We start from the raw sequence: 20,148 nt of genomic DNA, 5'->3' as shown, positions 1-20,148 counted from the left end.
GTGATGTAGTTTCTTTTAATAGAATTTATGACTTTTGTAATAATCAGGTTATTGAAAATCGGCTCGGCTGATAATTCATCAATCAGTTTTTATTTATTCGAAATTTACAACATTTAAAAGTAAGTTGTATAAGTAATAGGTATGTCATCGTATTATAGTTAACATAGAAAATAATTTTTACATTCTTATTTTAAGTATAAATTTAATAAATTAAATGAGCTCAAAATACATGTATAATGGAAGTATATCAATAGTTGCAATGTACAGATAGAGTATCACATTTTATGTAGACATTAGAAAATTACAATGCACTTCTCAAAATCATAGACACGTCTAACCATGCAGCCCGTGGCCACCAAGCGATTGTCTGCTGTTTTGTGATGTAAACCGGGCTTGCCTAACTGTAGTTATTGATGACTCTGCGATTTCAAACGTGATTTTCGTTATCGCATCGACCATGGTCAAATTATTGGGCGTCATTGCTAAATCAATTGCCAAATTAGCCACCTCTATGGCATTTGATGATAAATCAAGCGCAATGTCCGTGATATTCATTACTGACGCAGCTTTCGCTAATTCAATCGGTGCGTCTGTAGAGTTTAATACAGATTCCAATGAAGTCTGTATGCAAGTTCCATCCTTGATGCCCCTTTCCAATATTATTTTAAGAACCGCATCGGTCCGGATAAATTCCTCAGGGCACAACTTCCACATGTTCGTCAACCACTCGCTACTAGATGTCGAATCGTTAATCGACATAATAACAATGTCTTCAATTTATTCTGAAACGCATGATTGTTACTATTATTTATTAATATCAGCAGTCATTTATTACCAATAATAACTAGTCATTATCGACAATGTATAATTTAGATAAGCAATAGGAATATATAGAATACATTTTTGCTTGCCATTTTTTGTATTTTTGCATACTTTTGGTTTAAGCCAAAATTGAGTTGAACAACATTTTCGTTTTTTCATCATCATTATATTCCACTCTAAAGTCACTCTAATTCCACTCTATAATGACTATCACATTCCTGGAATTGCTATTATTGACTATAACACATATAAATATACGGTTTGCAAACGCATGATACAATTTAAGTATATCAGTATATGTAGGTAATATTATATGCATATTTTTATTTTAACAAGTGTCTCTATCGGCACGTAGGTAGATAAGTGATAGGTACACAGCCACACAGGTATCTATATAATAACTGAATACACGACAATTGATTGTAAAAAATTTACTGCACGATAATTAACTGCAATTAATTGATCACAATTACAATTTACCGATTGATATCTAATGTAATTTTTTCCATTTAGATCATACATTTAAATTTATAAAATAAAAATACATTTTGATAAGTATATAATAATTAAAATACTAAAAGTTAAACTTTCAATTGAAAATTGTATTAAATGAGCAAGGATAATTTGTATTATTGATATAATTGGTTCATAACTTTTTAATTGAATTGCTATTTTTAGGTAATTTTTTTTCCGGAAGACTTGTTACCTCCTCATACTATTAAACCGTACATTTGTTATGTTTTCTTATTTTTATTAATGTATCTTTAAACATCAAACGGAATGGTGCATAAAAACGATCAGTGGTGGTTCTACGGTTAGATTTTAGCAGTGGTCATATAAACATCATACGATTTTTTGTTGTTTTATGATAAGTGTTTTATACCTGTCATATCGAAATATATTCAAATGCTTCAAAATCAGTGTTAAAGATACCACATTAGCTAATAATCATATTATTTATTAACTACTTCAATTTAACAACATTAAAATATTACATGTACATATAAAAATTATAATCTTTAGAGCATCTAACAAACTAAAAACGTTCATTGGAAGTTGAAAAAAATATTGTTATTTTGTTATAATTTTTTCCCCTATTAGTTTTTGATTATTTAAATTTATTGTTTACAAATATGTTATTGTTAAAATTTAAAATCTACTAGGCAGGTCATGAATAGATAAATTTCAAGCTCTATCAAAGTTTATTTTGTAATCATGAATACATTTATAAATTATAATACAATATAATATTTAAAAAAAATGAATATTCATATTATAATATAAAGTATATACTTATATAAATAGAAATATAGAATAAAAAGTTTAAAGGGATATGTAAAATTGCTACGGTAACAATAAGCCAATAAGAAAATATTAATTCAAAAAGTTAATATGTTAATTGTTAAAATAATGCAAAATAAAATATTTTAGTGGCCACAGTCGGTCGACAGTTCTCATAAAATCACCATGGTAAAATGATGCACAGCGACAAGTACCTATTGAAAAATTACTCCGAACATGACAGTTGTCAAACATATCAATGAGAAGAAATCAACCAAATTAGAATAATAAATAGAAAACCTGACAGTCCTTAGGGGAAAATCATGTATGTATTACGCACTAGTGTACTCCATGAAAATATAAAATACCTATAACAACTAACGAGAAATTACAATTAAACGGTATTGTGTATTATGCTATTATAATATTATATTATATTAAACTGACATAATAAAAGCATATAGTATAGGTATTCTGTAGGTACCTGTTATCTTTTTTTCTTGGAATTTAGGGGCATGGATCCCTGCACTCCTCCCCTAAATCTACTAATGTTAAAAAATGGTATTGGACTACTTTCAAAAAACAGTTCCATGTTTTGATTACATATTTAGAGGTTTTATTTTTTTTTTATATATAATTTTCTTACTCAACCTCCCATGTATTCTAAATGTGTGATCTTAATGGAAAACTCTATATTTCCGATTAATTTTTATCGCGATAAATTATGGAGTGATATATGAATCAGGAAAACATGCAGAAGGAAAAAAAAATCTGGGATTGGTATTTTCATGGAGCAGTATATCAATGAAATAATATAATAGAGGAATGGTATTTACAAGGATTAATGGACATAGCCCATTCGGCTCCCATTTTCCTAAACGACTCCCGTTTTACAAAAATGTAAATTCCCAAACGGCTCCGGTATTTTATAACATAAATTTCTCCTCACTTCATACAGACTGTCTCAGAAGAGGAATGGTTAAAAATGTTTTGGTGAACACTAAATAAATTATAAAAACTATATAAAAAAGGATATACTACCCTATCGTATTATTGGGAATTTAATTTAAAAGTAAAAAAGAAAAATATTAAAAAAAATGTATAAAGTTATATAAAAAGCATATATTATATTATATTATAATGTGAATTAAATTTAAAAGTTAAAAAAATGTAAAACATGTATGTATATATAGAAATATTTAAAAAAATCAAAAATTTGAATTATAGGTTATTTTTTTGGCACAATTTTTTTATAATATACAATATACTCCATACGAATATTTTTGTCGATTACTCGAGTATGTATATATGGTATATAATTTCGGTATAGAAATTATGTTCAATGTTTCGGTATTTTCGATATTATAAATATAACTTATCTTTTCGGTTTTCAGTTTTATACATTTTAAATTTAAAAATACGATATACCGGTATACTGCATTGCTCGATAGTAATATCTACGTCCTATATGTTACAGTAAAAAAAAATATAATAATAACAATCAACATGCATAATTTATTAAATATACTAAATAGATGACAAAATTAATAATTATTGTTTTTGAAATAAAAATCGTAAAATTCGTTACAGTTTTGGAATTTACCTGTTTATACATTTTTTTCTTCGGGAGCCGTTTTGGAATAAGCTAACAATGGACGGGAGCCGTTTGGGGTGCACCGGGATTAATGTATTCTTGGAATGATATTTTTCTAAACAGTCTTATTTAAGAAAAATATAAAACAGTAAATTAAAAACACGGAACCGTATTTTTCAGGAATGGTATAAATTAGGAAAATATCGCTCAGGACTGTATACATTGGGACGACATTTTTGAGTATATTATACACGTGGATCCGTATATTAATCTAAAACTGTATTAATCGGTAAAGTAAAGCATAGGACTAGATGAGGCCGGACAGTTATTTATAGGAAAATATTCACGAGGAATAGTATTAAAAAGAAATCTTATTTTATAAGAAAAATAGGGATGCCCGCGTCGCAACTCGCTCGCTGCGTTCACTCGGACAAAAAAAACGAAAATATCCCTCGTCTTGCTATGCAACACCACCTAAAGTGGATCACTGGGTAACTTCAGTATAGCCATGCCTATTACCCTACCACTCTTATCATTTTACGGACAAGTCCTTATCTCTTTGTAGTTCCATATAAGTAAATAAGTTTCAATTATATTTTAATCTCGTTAAGTATTTTTCTTAAAAAATAATATTTCTTTTTAATACTATTCGTTGGGAATATTTTCCTATAAATAACTGTCCGGTCTCATCTAGTCCTATGCTTTATTTTATCGATTAATATGGTTTTAGATTAATATACGGATCCACGTGTATAATATATTCAAAAATGTCGTCCCAATGTATACAGTCCTGAGCGATATTTTCCTAATTTATACCATTCCTGAAAAATACGTTTCCGTGTTTTTAATTTACTGTTTTATATTTTTTTTAGATAAGACTGTTTAGAAAAATGTCATTCCAAGAATACATTAATCCTTGAAAATATCATTCATTTATTAAACTATTATTTTGAAATATTTGTCCCTTCAAGAAATCTAGTCCGGGTAATTATTTTCCTAAAAAATACGGTTCCATATGAAAATTTCCCTCGTTTATATACGGTCCCTTGTTTTACTTGAATCGAAATAATATAACGTGTTCTCTATCAACGTATAAAATATAAATATAGGTAATACTTACACAGTTACACGTTAAAATTCAATAGCCGTGATGGTAGTTTTTTTCCGTCGAAAATCGCTATAGTATAGTATAATATCCAACAGTGAACGGCAATATGTGATAAAATAACAATCAGCAGCTAGTTTTCAGGACATTCAACTGTAATGTTGTAGACACGTATATTATTTCAATGCAGATAGATTAGAGACTGATCCGTGACTCGGTGTGGTCAAACAATGGTTAGAATGTATAGGTGGGAGTATAAAAAACCGGTATAGGCATCAGACTAATATATATGCCGTATTTTTTACAATATCCCTGTCAACTATGTTGACCATCAGTATACCACCCGCCAATGGTTGTTCCCTACCTAGCTATATAGTACCTACACCTTACTTTCTAATTGTAATGTGTGCTACTGATAATGTTATTTATCTTTCTAGACACTGCAACACATAGCGCACTTTTTCCTTTTTAGCAAGCAGCATAATATCAATATAAGATCAATAAGTACCTACAGCATACCGTATATATGTGACATGCAATTAAATGTTTAATTTGTTCGTAGATTGAAATGTAGTTTTTTTATAGCTAAATGAAGGGTTGATGGATATACTAGTTGCGCCCCGAAGATATTTAAGAAAAAAAGTCTAATCCGAGTTGTGGACAGGATTTTTTGTACAGCATATATTCATTCAAATAATAAAATATTAGAAATGCTATGAAACGGTTAGAAGAAAACTAAAATAAAAAACTTGAATAGATACAAATACTATCATAAATGTTTTTAAAGATTCTAATATTTTAGATTTTTTTGTTCGTGATTGCAAAACATTAGAACCAATTAAAGCAAAGCATCCAATTGGAAAGGCGCTAAGGTCCCAGTACAACTAAAATATTATTATATAAAGTATATGTGTGTTCACGGTGGTGTATAATATAGAAAGTGAAAGACATGCCTTGATAAACGTATAACCTCGTGAGTACCTATTTTCTGTTTTCAGGTGTTTTAGGGCTCTAGTACCTGAGTCCTAGTAATAATTATATTATATATTATTATTGTTTAATTTCAGAACATTAAAACAGGGCTGTGAAGCAAATATTTATGTACGAATAAATGAAAAAGGAAATGCACTAATCATTTCAAAACTCAATGAAATGCATGATCATCATATATTTCCTACTATGTATAGTTTTCTCTCAAACCAATGTAAGGTAACACCACAAACAACGGCAGCAATTGTTGAATTAATGGATTTAAATGCCAATAAAAAATTAATCCACAATAAGTTGCTTAATGAAACAGGAAAGATTATAACATTAAAAGACATTACAAACAGATGTAGATCAGGTAGGTATTTAACTGTTATAGACTATATTATATTATACTATCACATATTAATTTAAAAACTTATTCTAAATTCTTGATAAACAGCCATGATTAGTTAAAGTTCAGTCATTAATTTTCATATTATTAATAATATAAAATATGAGATAGAATCATATGACAACTGTTTTCATACCACAAATTATATTACTTATCTAAACTTTTGTTTATTTATTAAAAGGAAAACAACAATAAAATTGTGATATTGAAAAAATAATACAAAAATTAAAAAAACATATCGCTGTTCAGTGGAATTGTCTGTGTCTGATGATATAATAGTTTGGTTGGGATATTCATTCAAGACAAAATTATGCAAGTCATTTCAAGCATACCCTGAGGTAAAAAATACTAAAAATAAATTTTTTTATATACATATATTATTACTAGAGAGCAATGTAAGAACTATGTAAAAATACCAGAAAAAATTTTTTTATTAACATATTATATTATTACTAGAGAACGATGTAGGAACTATGTAAAAATATGTAAAATAAATTTGGGTTTATTTTAATTAGAATGATCTAAATCGTACACATTTTTATCAGATTTTAAATATCGCATTCTACTAGAAATATGTATTTACAATAAAATCCGTTCCCAAATTATTAAAAATAATTTATTAATATTTTTAAATTATTTTTAGGTGATTTTTGTTGATGCTACTTATAAATTAATAGACTGGAAAATTCCAGTATACATATTATTATTAGAAGATGGTAATGGGCAAAGTGAAGTAAGAGGCATTAGATTACTCGTAAATGAAGAACGTGAAACACTTCTGTGGTTTTTTCAAACCTTCAAACGCTTAAACTCTGCTAGTACTTTAATTCGTTTGTTTGTCAGCGATAAAGACATGAAAGAATGGTCAGTTATACAAGAAGTATTCCCAGATGCTCCTTTAGAAATATGTTTATTTCATAGTTTGAGAACCTTCAATAGAGAATTGACTTGTAAAAAACGTGAAATAACACCCAAAGTACTAGATCAAGTCAAAAATATTTTTGAAAAATTATGTTATTCAAAAAATGAAGAAGAATATTCCTGTTTATATAAACATTTCCAAGAAGTTGCTCCTAACTCAGTCTTGGAATATTTTGATAATAATTGGCATGATTTAAGAAATGAATGGGTAACAGCCAACAGGTTTCACTAGTAGTAATGGAAACTTTATGAATTTAACAAACAATAGATTAGAAAATTTAAACGGCAAATTAAAAAATGTAATTCCTAATTTTTCAAATTTGGAAACATTTGTGGAAAAATGATTTGTTGTTATTAGATGCTTAAGATTAGAAAGGGATAAAAATCCACTGAAAATGGTTCAAAAACATCCAACTATTAGTTTACAAAATCCAGTACAAAATCCAGAATTAGTTAAATATTTTAATCTTTTAACACTTTATGCATTTGAATTTCTTAAAAAACAATTTCAAAGTAAAGTATCTTTTAATCAAAATACAACAGAAAAAACATGTAACTGTCAATTTTTTATGGCAATGAGATTACCATGCTGTTATATATTTGAATATCGATGAAAATCGAGTTTTCTTTTGTATAATTCAACCCTATGTGATAAACAATGGTCAAGGGACAGGGCCAGATTATGGTCATAAATTAAGGGGGGCTATTAATTTTATTGAGGCCTTTTCACCAAAACAATTTCCTTTTTTTCTTCTGATTTAGTAATTTGTAATAAATATAAATTAAAATAAGTATAGCATTGTTTTTAAATAACATTTTATTATACAACATTATATAACATTATATATATACATATATTTTTAATCTTATATAATCTTATATATGTTTGAAAAACTTTTTCCTGGATTTGTTCTGAGCAAATTTTCTTATAATATTTTCAAATGAAATATTCATAGTCAATTCACATTCTATTGAAAAAATAGATAGAGATGTCAGTCTTGATTCACCCATCATACAACGATATTTATTTTTAATTATTGTTAGTGCAAAAAAAGATCGTTCACTTTCACAGTTAGTAACTGGTATACTTAAAAAAATTTGGAACGCTACATAAATATGTGGAAAAACGCCCGACAGATTATCTTCAAAAATTATTTGTAACATGTTAACCGAGTTTTTTTATTAATTTATTATCTTCCTTGACTTTAACCATACCAATGAATTGTTTCAATTCGTCGTATAGACTTTTTTCTAGATCACGAGAGTAAACTTTGACTAAATTAATTACGGATTTTTCAATGAATTATCAACAAACGCGTCCAAGCGATTCAAAAATCCAAAAAGGTTTGTTATATTGTCATAAGCTGAGCTACGTTTTTTTAATTCGGTTTGCAATTTATCGATGATAACGAAAAAAGTGTTGACTCTAAATGTATCTCTACCTTTTAAACTCTCATGATCTGTAGTACCATTCGAATATATTTGAATAGTTTTACGTTTGTTTTTTCTTCCATTAGGCCATTCTTTATTAACTAAGAGACTCAATATTTTTGCTTCATCTTCAATTGCGTCAAAATCATTTCTGAGTTCATCAACAAATGTTATCAACTATTGTACCATATTATTACCAGTAACCATATAAATTTCAATTCTTTGTAAATAAACACTTGTAGCATTGGATCTGCCTAGAACACGTTTCCAAAAAATAGTCATAAAAGCTATTTCTAATTTTATTAACTTTTTCTTAATTGAATTGGCATCACGAAGAGTGTCAGCATTTTCATTTATATGTTTAGAAATGTCAGATAACGTATTATATATCTCATCATAATTACCAGCTAATGCTTCTATAGCATCATTACGAGTTACGACAAGACCACCGTGTACTGGAGCGACTTTTTAAAGTCTTACTACTTTTTTTACTATTTCTTTATAATACATCCCATATATGCGTAGAGGCTGCAAAATCCGCATATAATTTTTGAAGAATTGAAAAAAAATTGATTGCTTCTAAACATTCTTTTGCATTGCAATCTCCAACTAAATTTAAAGAATGTGCGACACATGAGACATAAAATGCTAAATCATTTAGATCTTTAATTTTTATCTGTAGTCCACGATATCTTACAGATATGTTGGCAGCATCATCATAAGTTTGCGCTCGACAGTTGGCAATATCAATACCACTTCGTTTGAGAAATTCTAAGACAGTCGCAGCTAGAGCTTCACCAGTATGACTATGAAAAGAGACAAAGCCAAGAAATCGTTCATGTACCGTACCATTCAAACAATAACGTATGATTATCGACAGCTGATCAATATGGGCAAAATCTGGAGTTGAATTAACGACAATACTAAAATACTTAGATTTAATAATTTCATCGGCAATATGATCAAACACTTTTAAAGACATGATACCAATAAGTTCCTCACAGATGGTTTTTGATACCTATGTAAGACACACTGCCCCTGCCTTTGTTATCATAATTTTCTATATGTGCTTTCAACACAGGAACAAATTTAGCAATCAACTCAAATATTCATAAATAATTACCATTATCCATAACTCCAATCACTTCATGACTACCTCGAAATGCAAGACCTCGTGTCGAAAAAAAAACGAATAGCTTCAACAACGCGTTATAAAATATCGATCCAATAATTTTCTTCTACTTCTAATTTTTTCGTTAACTGTTTAATAATATTTGTTTTATTATTCAAACGATGAAGCCATTTCATCGTGCATACCTGGTGTACAGAACTGTTTTCATGGCCACTAATTCTTTCATCGCCCTCTTCCAATTTGAAAATCTATTTTTTACAAAAGAATTCATTGAACTATTATTACTGAATAACATACAGACAAAACAAAATACGTTCCCTATTGATTCAGAGTACATCAACCATAATCGTTTGTGTTTCTCTCCATCCACTAAAGTTCGTATAAAAAAATTACAAGAAAAATACCTTTTTTGGTTTTTACAATCTCGTAAAGAAGCTGAAAATCCGTTGTTTTTATTTTGGAAATATGCCGGTCCTAATTGTATACATTTTTCATGGACGGTTTCACTCATTGACAGCCACAATGCAGGATCTTTATTTATTTCCAACTCTGTCAATATTTTCTATTTATATGATATTAAATAGTATTAATATTAAAAAAAAATATTTTGATTTAATTATGTTAAATTTACTTTATCAGTGTTTATATCAATTTCGCAGACGGTTTTATTCATTTTTGGCTCCAATGCAGGATTTTCAATTGGTTGAAAGAAATTTGAAAATTTAGGAATTTTGGCTTCGTGCTCATTTCTAATTTTCAGGGCTTTTCGTTTTGAAACACCAGATTCATGTTTTCGGAAAGATGATTATTAAATCACACTTAATAGATAAATTCAAAAAAATATAACGTTTAAAAAGGAGCTTTACATATTATATGATAATAAACAATCGGAAATCTCAAGCTAGCGTCTGCGGTCCAAGCTAACATAATCAGTACTGCACCTGCGGGCTGTAAAAGTACGTGTTTGTTGTTCATCGAACGTGTAATGTACTAGGTTTAAAAATAGATTTAACCAATTATATTTATCGCGTCGACGGTTCGGCCGGAAACTCGGTCGATAATGACTATAACGAGTTGCAAGAAGCGACGACCACTATACCTATAATTGGACCTTGTGTGTCGGTAATGAAGTCTACGAGTATAATCCATTTTCATATGACATAAATTTAAAATGTATAAGTTATAATAATGTTTTGAAAAAAAATGAGTTGACACATTGTTGCCCCTTCCAACTTGCGGCCCGAGGCTATAGCCCCCCCCCCCCCACCACTGATAGCTCTGTCAAGAGAATTTTACTATAGATCACAAAGAGCTTTAAAAACAGCCGTAGACAAATCTGAATGTAATCAACAAGATGATGTGGAAATAAATTTTGAACCTCGTATAGAACAGATTAAATAAAAAAACCAAAAAGTAGTCATGAGAAATTTGTACTACTAAAATTGCTGAGCTTATTTCATATACATCCAATGTCAAAACTTGAATAACTTAATTTGCTGTTAAGAAGTTGGAGTGATGGAAAAGAGATTTCAATTACAGTTATTAATGGTATTAACCTATATAATAGTGGCATGTGCTTCTAACTTAATAAATATCTAATTTTTCTGAAATTATGTTTTCTTATGTTTACTTCAAGGCAATAATGAAAGAACAGATGAGCCAATGGACATGGACATTATTAATGATGATAATGATGCTAATGTGTGCAATGATAACAATATGTTAAATAATAATTTAAATAGTAAACCAAACTTAACTAGTTAATTAACCAAAAACATTATAATGCATTTTGGGAGTTATTTTATGGTCATTTGTCTTTGAATATTCTTTAACATAATTACTCGCCAAATGTATGGTAACATACCAGACAAAATATAAATATATAATTTGTATTATATGTTTTTAGGTGATTTTATGGACACAAGTTACACTAAACAAAATGTCAACACCACTCAACATGGTCATAACTATGTATTTTATTACTGCTGATGCTGAAGGATTAATGAATGAGAAATGTGCTAATGTCAACTGATCTATTTTTAATGATGCCTCAACTGATCAATTAGATAAAGAGGTGTCATTACCTACTTTTTATTTTTTTTTTTAATTAAAATATTTTCATTTATATAACATAAATTATAAATTTAAGTAATATTTATATTGAAAAATATAATGAATAATTTGATAAAAAAATCACACTGGTAATAAAACAATATAATAGTATCTGCCTGTTTGGCAATATAACATATAGGTATAATAATAACAAATTTGTGCCTTGAAACAGTATTTTAACACATGTAATAGTAACAATAAATAATATTTTATGCCTCAGACGGCCCTTATAACAATATCACAATATTACAATAAATAATAAATAGTAATTTATGAATAATATAACATGTGGTGCACCACGTACCTTAAGTATGATTATGATGCCATGTGGTGCCCAGATCCGTATATAATAATTTTAATAAGTTACAAAGAACAAAAACACGAGTTACTCACCAACGACGATTAATATATAAAAATGATCTCCTGCAAATATAAAAATATTAAATAACCGCAGCAGAAGGTGGCCGAACGATACATACCAAATATAAAAAACCGTCATTCACCGAATAATGAACAAAACCACGTGGAGATGATGAGGAACAATGGACGCATATGAAATTAACAACCGAATACCGATAGACTGAGAAAATATATTGAGCAGTGAGCAGTGAGCACAACACTTGCTGTTTCGAGAGCACCGAAAAAAAAAGAATAAAAATGGCAAGACAGACCACAACGAATATAAAATTTAAAATAATGATGTGAACGTAGGAAAGATATTCAGTGCCATACACACAATTATATAAAACAAAGCAATCATTGTATATTTGGTGGCATTGATACAATAACTGCACTATAGATTAATAAATATAGTACCCAAAAATACTAAATAACATTTTATGATAATAACAAAATAATAGTGATAACCAACACTGATTATGGCTAACAGCTTGTGAGCGTGACCATTAATAAAAATATAATTATTTGAGATTTTTTGCTTCTTTTTTTTTTTATTCTAAAAAGTGCATGAGACAGCTAAGTACTCAAACAATTATCTATGTCTTTATCCAGTAAACTGTTGTATGTAACCCATTTCCTGATTGAATCTGAAAAAAAAATGTTAAAAAATTTATTTTACATATATTACAAAACAATTATTAAATAAGTAAGAATAGTACCATGATATAATTAACATCAATTAATTATACTATAAGCAGTATAAATGTAAAAACTAAATTAAATGGACACTGTTCATACATTTTAATTCCTCACCTATTATCACACAATAACTCGAAACACTTAAAAATGAAAATTTTTGTCTGAACCCAAATAATGAATAATATGACAAAATGTTATCGTCAAACATACATCCAACAATTCTTCGAATACTGTTGCCTAAGTTATTGTTATCAATTAAAACAGACAATTTAGTAATCTATAGAAAACAAATTTCATTGGTATTTTTAAAAATTAATATTAAAAAAAGGTTTTTGATTAAAAAATTATCTAAATATACCAATGATGTTTTAAAATCATCAATTTGGAGATTATCTTCTAAGGCCTTTAATTCATTCTCACTTTTAACTGGTAATAATTGATCAATATTAAATGAATTCATTATTACATGATGATGTCGAAATAAAATTTTTATTACTGATATTCATTAAAATTTCAATGTTTGAATAATTTGATCGGACCAAGGTACTCATTGAACCAACTTCATATTTCAAATTGTTCGTGATAAATTTTTGAAAATCATCTGAAACATTAAATTTGACAAATATTAAAGTATTATATTTTTAAGATTGTGATTACCAATATATAGGGATTAGGGAGTTATTTGAACTATAATAAGAGCTAAATAATTTAGAAGTCCATCAAAATCCAAGCCGAGGCAAGTTAATGATAATTTTTAACTGAGTTAAGTTATATATTTTTTTTTATATATGTATAAATACTAATTAGCCAGTAATATGGTTTGAAATAATAATATTCATAAATATTATTAAGCCCAGAAAAATACTATACATGTGTAGTTGCTTACTGTGAGAACCGAGAATGAAAAATGAACCACTAAGAACTATTTTGTCTATTGACAATATTAGCTGTTTATAAATATAAACATTTTAAATAAATATGACCATTACCAAAAACAGCAAAAACAGAAATAACTGATTTAGTTATTCATAATATTATATTCTTGTTTCTTGAGAATTGTATATTTGTGATTGATATGTGTTGTACCTTTTACCCATATCATATTATATATTAGTTATTACTTTATTAGTATTTACTATTAACTATTAAATATTATTATTATAATATGCCCATATGCCGTGGTATAGAATGCTATACCTACATAATATATTTAATTAAGTTATTTTTATTAAACAATTCTGGTTAATAGAACAAAAATTCAATTTAATTTAATTTAATTAATTTTAATAAATGTTTATGTTTATGTTATATGCAATATGTATCGTAAATCAATAATAATTTTATTATATTTATTATTTAATTATTTATAAAATAACGTAACTTGGATTCGAATATGTCAATAAAAATTAATTAAGTTAAAAAGTTAAAATTAACTTGACTTTAAATTTTTGATTCGTTTATGCCCAGGCTTGTCAAAATCTATTCAAAAATTAATAATTACAATAATTTTTAAATAACAGTCTAAAAACATGAAAATATAACATAATATGGACCCCTTCCAGTATAATTGCATGCTATTCAATATTTTTCCTTCACATGTAAAATTTATTAATAATTGATTCAGTTGTTAATCTATTTACTTGTGAAATTTGAATTATAGTAAACTATGTATTGAAAATATTTAATGATATTTATTAGATACCTATTTTAAAAATATGTATTACAGTTTTCATTGAAAATATGTAAAATATAATGCACACCCACCATATTATGGGAAATTATAAATAAAATACTTTGGTTGCTTAGTTATTTTATATCTAACACATTTAGTATATACTATATAGTTTAAAATATAAGATTTTAATCTAATGATTGCATTATAACAAGCAAATTATAATATTATTTTATTGTGATGTATTGCATATTAAATTAATAAAATAATAAATATTTATATAAATTTAATAAATAACTAATTATAAACTTACTATCTGTTTCTTTTATATGACGTACATTATTATCATTAATGACATTGTTTCCTGGACCAAATTTTGGTTTCATCAAGTTGCTTGTAGAATCTAACAATTCAAATGTTTAAATAGTGAAAAAGTAATAAATTTAATTTTAAATTTATGCCTCATTTTTCATTTTTCTTGTATTTATAATTTGCAAATAGTACTCTCTTATACATATATTATTATCATCAATACTTTTTTCATAAATCATAGTTGTATCGTCATTCTTTTCTATAATCTATTTTCTAATTGGAGAATTGATGAATTTAATTTCATAATTACTTGAGTTTATTTTATTTGTATCAGCTAAAATTTTACAATTGTTACTTGCAGGAGAATAAATTTTGAGCTACTACTGGGACCAATTTTTTTCCCTTGGAGACAAGTACCCACTTTATTTTAGCCGAATCATCGCCGCTATCATCGTTATCATGAGACTAAAAATTACATAACATATTATATATTGAATAATCAATAATAATTTAAAATATAGATTTAAAATACATCTATGCTTATTAACTATAATAAATTATTCAAATTACTTTTATCAAACATGGAGTTAGTTTTAGGTTTCCAATGCGTATCTTTGTCAGAACCATCTTCACAACTAACTAAATAATCCTTAGCTTTATGATGCAATTTTCTTAGAATAGGTTCTAAAAAAAAATGTATTATATATTTATTAAGGCAATAATAAAAAATGATAATAACAACCTAATATATAATAGGAATGGAATATTAGATAAAAATGGTTCATAAATCTTAATAAAAAGTGATGTAAAGTGCATATAAAACCTATTAAATAATTATTAATAGGTTTAGTTTTTAAATCATACAATTAAATATACAAATAGTAATTCTCTACGTACCTTTTACCACTTTGTATCTTGGTGGAAAGGTATTTGTTATGCTATGTGATGAATTAGATATTATTTTTTTCAAGTTTGGAGATACACTTGAATATTGTTGTCTTCTTAAACGTTTATGTTTGACTTTATCATCTTCTGTGGTAGATAAATCAGACTTATATATTGCTATAATTGACTTTGATCTAAATTCTGAAAAACTTATTAAAACACTTTTTAAGAATTAATTATAAAAATCAAAATTAATTTAACATTAAAAATGATGTAATACCATAACTTTTGTCTTCAAATTTTCTGGCTAAATAAAAATTTTGAATGTTTAGGCCAAGCGTATTTGTTATTTTTAAACCATATATGTGGTACTGCCTCAACACTGTCATAATATTTAAAAAAATTTACAACATCCTAGAAAGCCATCAGCTGAAATAAATATAAAAATGAATAAATTAGGTCACAGTGATGGATGTACAATATGTTAGATCTGAGCAAAACATTTTAACTTTTTGTGTGAAGTATATTAAATAAAAGTTTATTTGGTCATTAATAATGACTCGTTATCTAACCTGAATGGGCATTGAGACAAAATTATCTGTTATATCTAATTGGATGTATGAATAATGGGCTTAGCAACAAGCTTCCCATTATTATGGTTAAATATCATCATTTTTTTTTTATATTTATGATTGGTCAATAATTTATTTTTTTGCTATATTTTTTACTATAACTATATCAAATATAGTGGAATCAATTAGATCATCAAAAAATGCTGATTTAAATTTAAAATGCTTACCAATAATAACAGTCTCACTATTTTTTTGTGTTATAATATTTAAACATTTCACAATTTGTTGGTATTTAGTTAGAATATAACTATCTTTTTCATATTTTATTTTAATATCATTGTTATTAAAGCTTAAATCATTATATTGAAGTTCTGTAATAATTTCCACAGTAGGACCATTTGTGTGTTGTTGTTTTAACAGTGGTTTAACATAATTTTGGTTAAGATTAATAGATAAGTTTTTCATTTCATCATCAAATCCAGTAGTATAATGGGTAATAAATCACGAAACGGGGCGATGAAAACGAAATCGCCGAGAACGTCGGTTGGCGGCCGTCTCTGTTGACGCGATAGCGACTCGAAAAAAAACAAATACGTAAAAAACGGGCGTACTACCGGCAGTAAAAGGACACGGCGGACGCGAATAACACGGCCGTTAAATCCACGTAAAAGGGTTTTAAAAGCCGAAAAGCGTTAAAAATTTCGGAAAAAACGATATATACAGTAATAACAATACGACGACGTCGAAACGGTTCGATAATGCGAAAAGGTGATAAAGAGTCGGGACACAATATTATGCAGTAGTTAGCTCGCAAACAATACATCCAGCTGCCTGCCTTGCAATAGGCACAAATAGTGTGACGTCACATTGTCTATTGATAAGACCGACGGTTCAAAACAAACTGTTATCACGGTTCATTCCATAAGAAATACATGGGTCGAAAAACATGTTTGAAAAAAAAATGGTTTTGTGCATATGTATTTTTTTCTTTAAGTTCTAACTATTAAAAACATGTTCTTTACAAGTTTATACATATGTACTGACCAAAAAATATGAAGCTAAACGATTTTTTCGTCAATATAAACAAAGTGTAGTATTTAGTATTTCTATGGCGCACACATACCATAATATACTCTATGCATTATACACAAATCAGTTAAGTATTATTAATATTTCTTACTATTGAAATTTTTACATAGAAGTATGTACTATTTTCCCTCCATTTTACATAATAAGTATGTTTTATGCATTGTCAATGGTTTTATGACTTTTATATACATATAATAATTTTGTTGTGTTTTTCTTTTTGAGCCATTTGCTTACCCAAAGCTCTGTTTCGGGAATCTTCATTGAGTCAATAAACTGTAGTGTCAGATTTCCTTTTTGAAGTGAGTATGATATATATTATCCTTCATTAGTCAATTTACTAATGTAGGAAAATTAATTTATTCCAGTAAAAAATATGACGTCAAACAGCATCATCAAACTTTTGTGCATCATTAATTTTATTGATGATAAAAAAATATTTTCTAAAGGAGAAAATGCTTTTGAATATGGCTATGTCAAAAGTTTTAATTACATACCTGATGTGGGTATACTTAGTGGTCAAGTTCATGCAAGTATGAAAAATAAATTGTATGATGTTAAGGTAAATAACTTTGTAATTTTTGATTGTATCATTTAATAATATGATCCCTAAAATAATTATAATATTTAATTTTTATAGATATTTTTCAAAGATAAAAATATTGAACATGCCAGCTGTACATGTCCGACAGGTTTGACAAAATGTCATCATATGGTTTCTCTTCTTTTACATGGGCATAATAATATATCTGTAACTGATATATCATGCAGCTGGTCAAAAAAATCTGTAAGAGAAAATGACAAAGTATTGACTATTGATGATATGTATGAAAATAATTTTAAAGCTGTTACTGATACACACAATATTGATTTTAAAGCTTTATGTTTTGATAAATTTACAGCAACTAATCAAACAGTTGGATTTTCATGGTTGTTAAGTCCAGAACCTCCAGTTGAGGATTTAAGTGATATTCTTCTATTGGAAAATATTCTTATTCTTCAGAATTTAGAAATTCTAAAAATAGTGTTCAAATGTTGTCTGACATTTGTAAGTTATCTTTTGAACAGGTTTAAAGATATAGCTTCAAAGACCATAGGGCAATCTGCAAATGTAAAATGGTGTCTTTCTAGGAAATTTTGTCTCACTTCGAGTAATTTTCATAAAATAATAAAATCAGTCAAAAGTAATCGATATCCTAATTTACTTTTTAAAGGTCTCTTAGGAAAATATTTTGTGGATGGAGTTAAATCGATTTAATGGGGGAAAACACATGAAAGTATTGCAATTGAAGAGTTTGAGAAGGCTAACAATTCTATTGTGAATAAAACTGGCATTTGGTTACATGAATCTGGATTTTTGGGAGCCAGTCCAGATGGTTTGCTTTTCGATGAAAACTCTTCTTATTGCATTGAAGTTAAGTGTCCTTATAAATTTCGGAATGAAGGATTAAAAATTGCACTTTCAAATTCAAATGATTACATCATTAACTTTGATTTAAATAAAAATGATTTCGTTTTAAATTCCAACCATGAATATTATGACCAAATACAAGGTCAAATGCACATGACAAAAATGTCTTCTGGAATTCTTATTATATGGACTACTAAATCTTTAGTTGCTTTCAAAATGTTTAAAGATCAAAATTGGTCATCAAATATTGATATTTTATAAGATTTTTACCATCTTATTAATTCTTAATTAATTTTTATACATAACAAAATTTATATCCTTCTATATATCAACATTTTATATACTTGGAATAGATAGCCTTATGTCTAGGAATTTCTTATTAAAATAATAAAAAAAATATATACTTGGGTTAATTTCATAATATAATCATAACAAATGGATTAATACAACTTACATTTTCATTATAAAATTTATATCCTTTATATATATATAAATAATTGATAATTAAATAATTTTTAAACAATATAGTAACAGATCCAAATTGGTCATTAAATATTCATATCTCATTACATTTTTTACTATCCTAAATTAATTCCTTATATTTTAATTTTTATACAAAAAAAAAACGTATATCTTGTATATCACATTTTATATACATATGCATATTATTATAATATATAATTGGATTAATTTAATAATATAATTATAATTTATAACAAATGGATTAATAATACATACATTTTCATTATAAATTTATATCCTTTATATATATTATATATATAATAAATAATTAAATAATATAATTTTTAAAAATGTTATTAGTATTAATATTTGTATACATAGTAAGTAATCATCATTATATTATAATTTTTTTAACAAATAAAAACTGAATATTGGAATTTATATTTTATGTGTTGTCATTATTTACAAACAGATGCTCAACTTCTTTCATTATTGGATTTTAGAAATTTACTAATGCAGCACATAATTAAATACTAAAGATGACTTTGTATAAAGCGCTTTTGGTATATGTGTTAAAATTTTAAACTTCATCAACCTAACCATAACCCTTTCAACATGAATTCTGGCTCTAGCTATGCTCTTTGTTTTCAGAACTTCGCTTGGAGTGAATTCAATGTATTTTTATTCTTATAAGAACTATATAAGAGCTCTTGATCCAAAAGGGATTTAGGAATATTACATGAAATTTCAGTACAATCTAATCATACAATCTAAAAATCATTAAAAATACTCAATTAGTACATTAAAAAGTGGTAAAAATCCATAAAATTCGTGAAAAATCATTAAAAATCGTCATTAACTACAATAAAAA

At 27.0% G+C, this 20,148-nt stretch overlaps 1 protein-coding gene, 1 long non-coding RNA gene and 2 pseudogenes across 6 annotated transcripts; 2 read left to right on the top strand and 2 right to left on the bottom strand.

Moving 5' to 3' along the window:
- Positions 1 to 224: 224 nt before the first annotated feature.
- LOC132918441 (uncharacterized) lies at positions 225 to 853 on the bottom strand. The gene has a single exon (XM_060979664.1). It carries the CDS (start codon positions 757 to 759, stop codon positions 334 to 336), a length of 426 nt encoding a protein of 141 aa, XP_060835647.1. The 5' UTR covers positions 760 to 853; the 3' UTR covers positions 225 to 333.
- A 4,270-nt stretch (positions 854 to 5,123) lies between these two features.
- LOC132918729 (uncharacterized) lies at positions 5,124 to 11,699 on the top strand (annotated as a pseudogene).
- A 901-nt stretch (positions 11,700 to 12,600) lies between these two features.
- On the bottom strand, positions 12,601 to 17,110 carry LOC132918311 (uncharacterized). Of its 5 annotated transcripts, none has more exons than XR_009660442.1 (9): positions 16,546 to 17,110; positions 16,027 to 16,175; positions 15,759 to 15,955; positions 15,432 to 15,545; positions 15,172 to 15,326; positions 14,863 to 14,952; positions 13,236 to 13,478; positions 12,992 to 13,154; positions 12,601 to 12,825 (listed from the first exon to the last, which is right to left on the bottom strand). It is a non-coding gene; the product is annotated as an uncharacterized LOC132918311 (long non-coding RNA). The 5 variants fall into 5 exon arrangements; XR_009660445.1 differs by having other exon boundaries at positions 14,888 to 14,952; XR_009660443.1 differs by having other exon boundaries at positions 14,863 to 15,326; positions 15,759 to 15,967.
- A 508-nt stretch (positions 17,111 to 17,618) lies between these two features.
- LOC132918413 (uncharacterized) lies at positions 17,619 to 18,999 on the top strand (annotated as a pseudogene).
- Positions 19,000 to 20,148: the final 1,149 nt, after the last annotated feature.

Source organism: Rhopalosiphum padi, chromosome 1 (assembly GCF_020882245.1).
Source record: "Rhopalosiphum padi isolate XX-2018 chromosome 1, ASM2088224v1, whole genome shotgun sequence".
NCBI lineage: Eukaryota > Metazoa > Arthropoda > Insecta > Hemiptera > Aphididae > Rhopalosiphum > Rhopalosiphum padi.
This window is presented reverse-complemented; position numbering and strand designations above follow the sequence as displayed.

Coding starts and splice junctions, on each gene's coding strand:
- LOC132918441 (XM_060979664.1), bottom strand. CDS start 759: ATGTCGATTAACGATTCGACATCTAGTAGCGAGTGGTTGACGAACATG.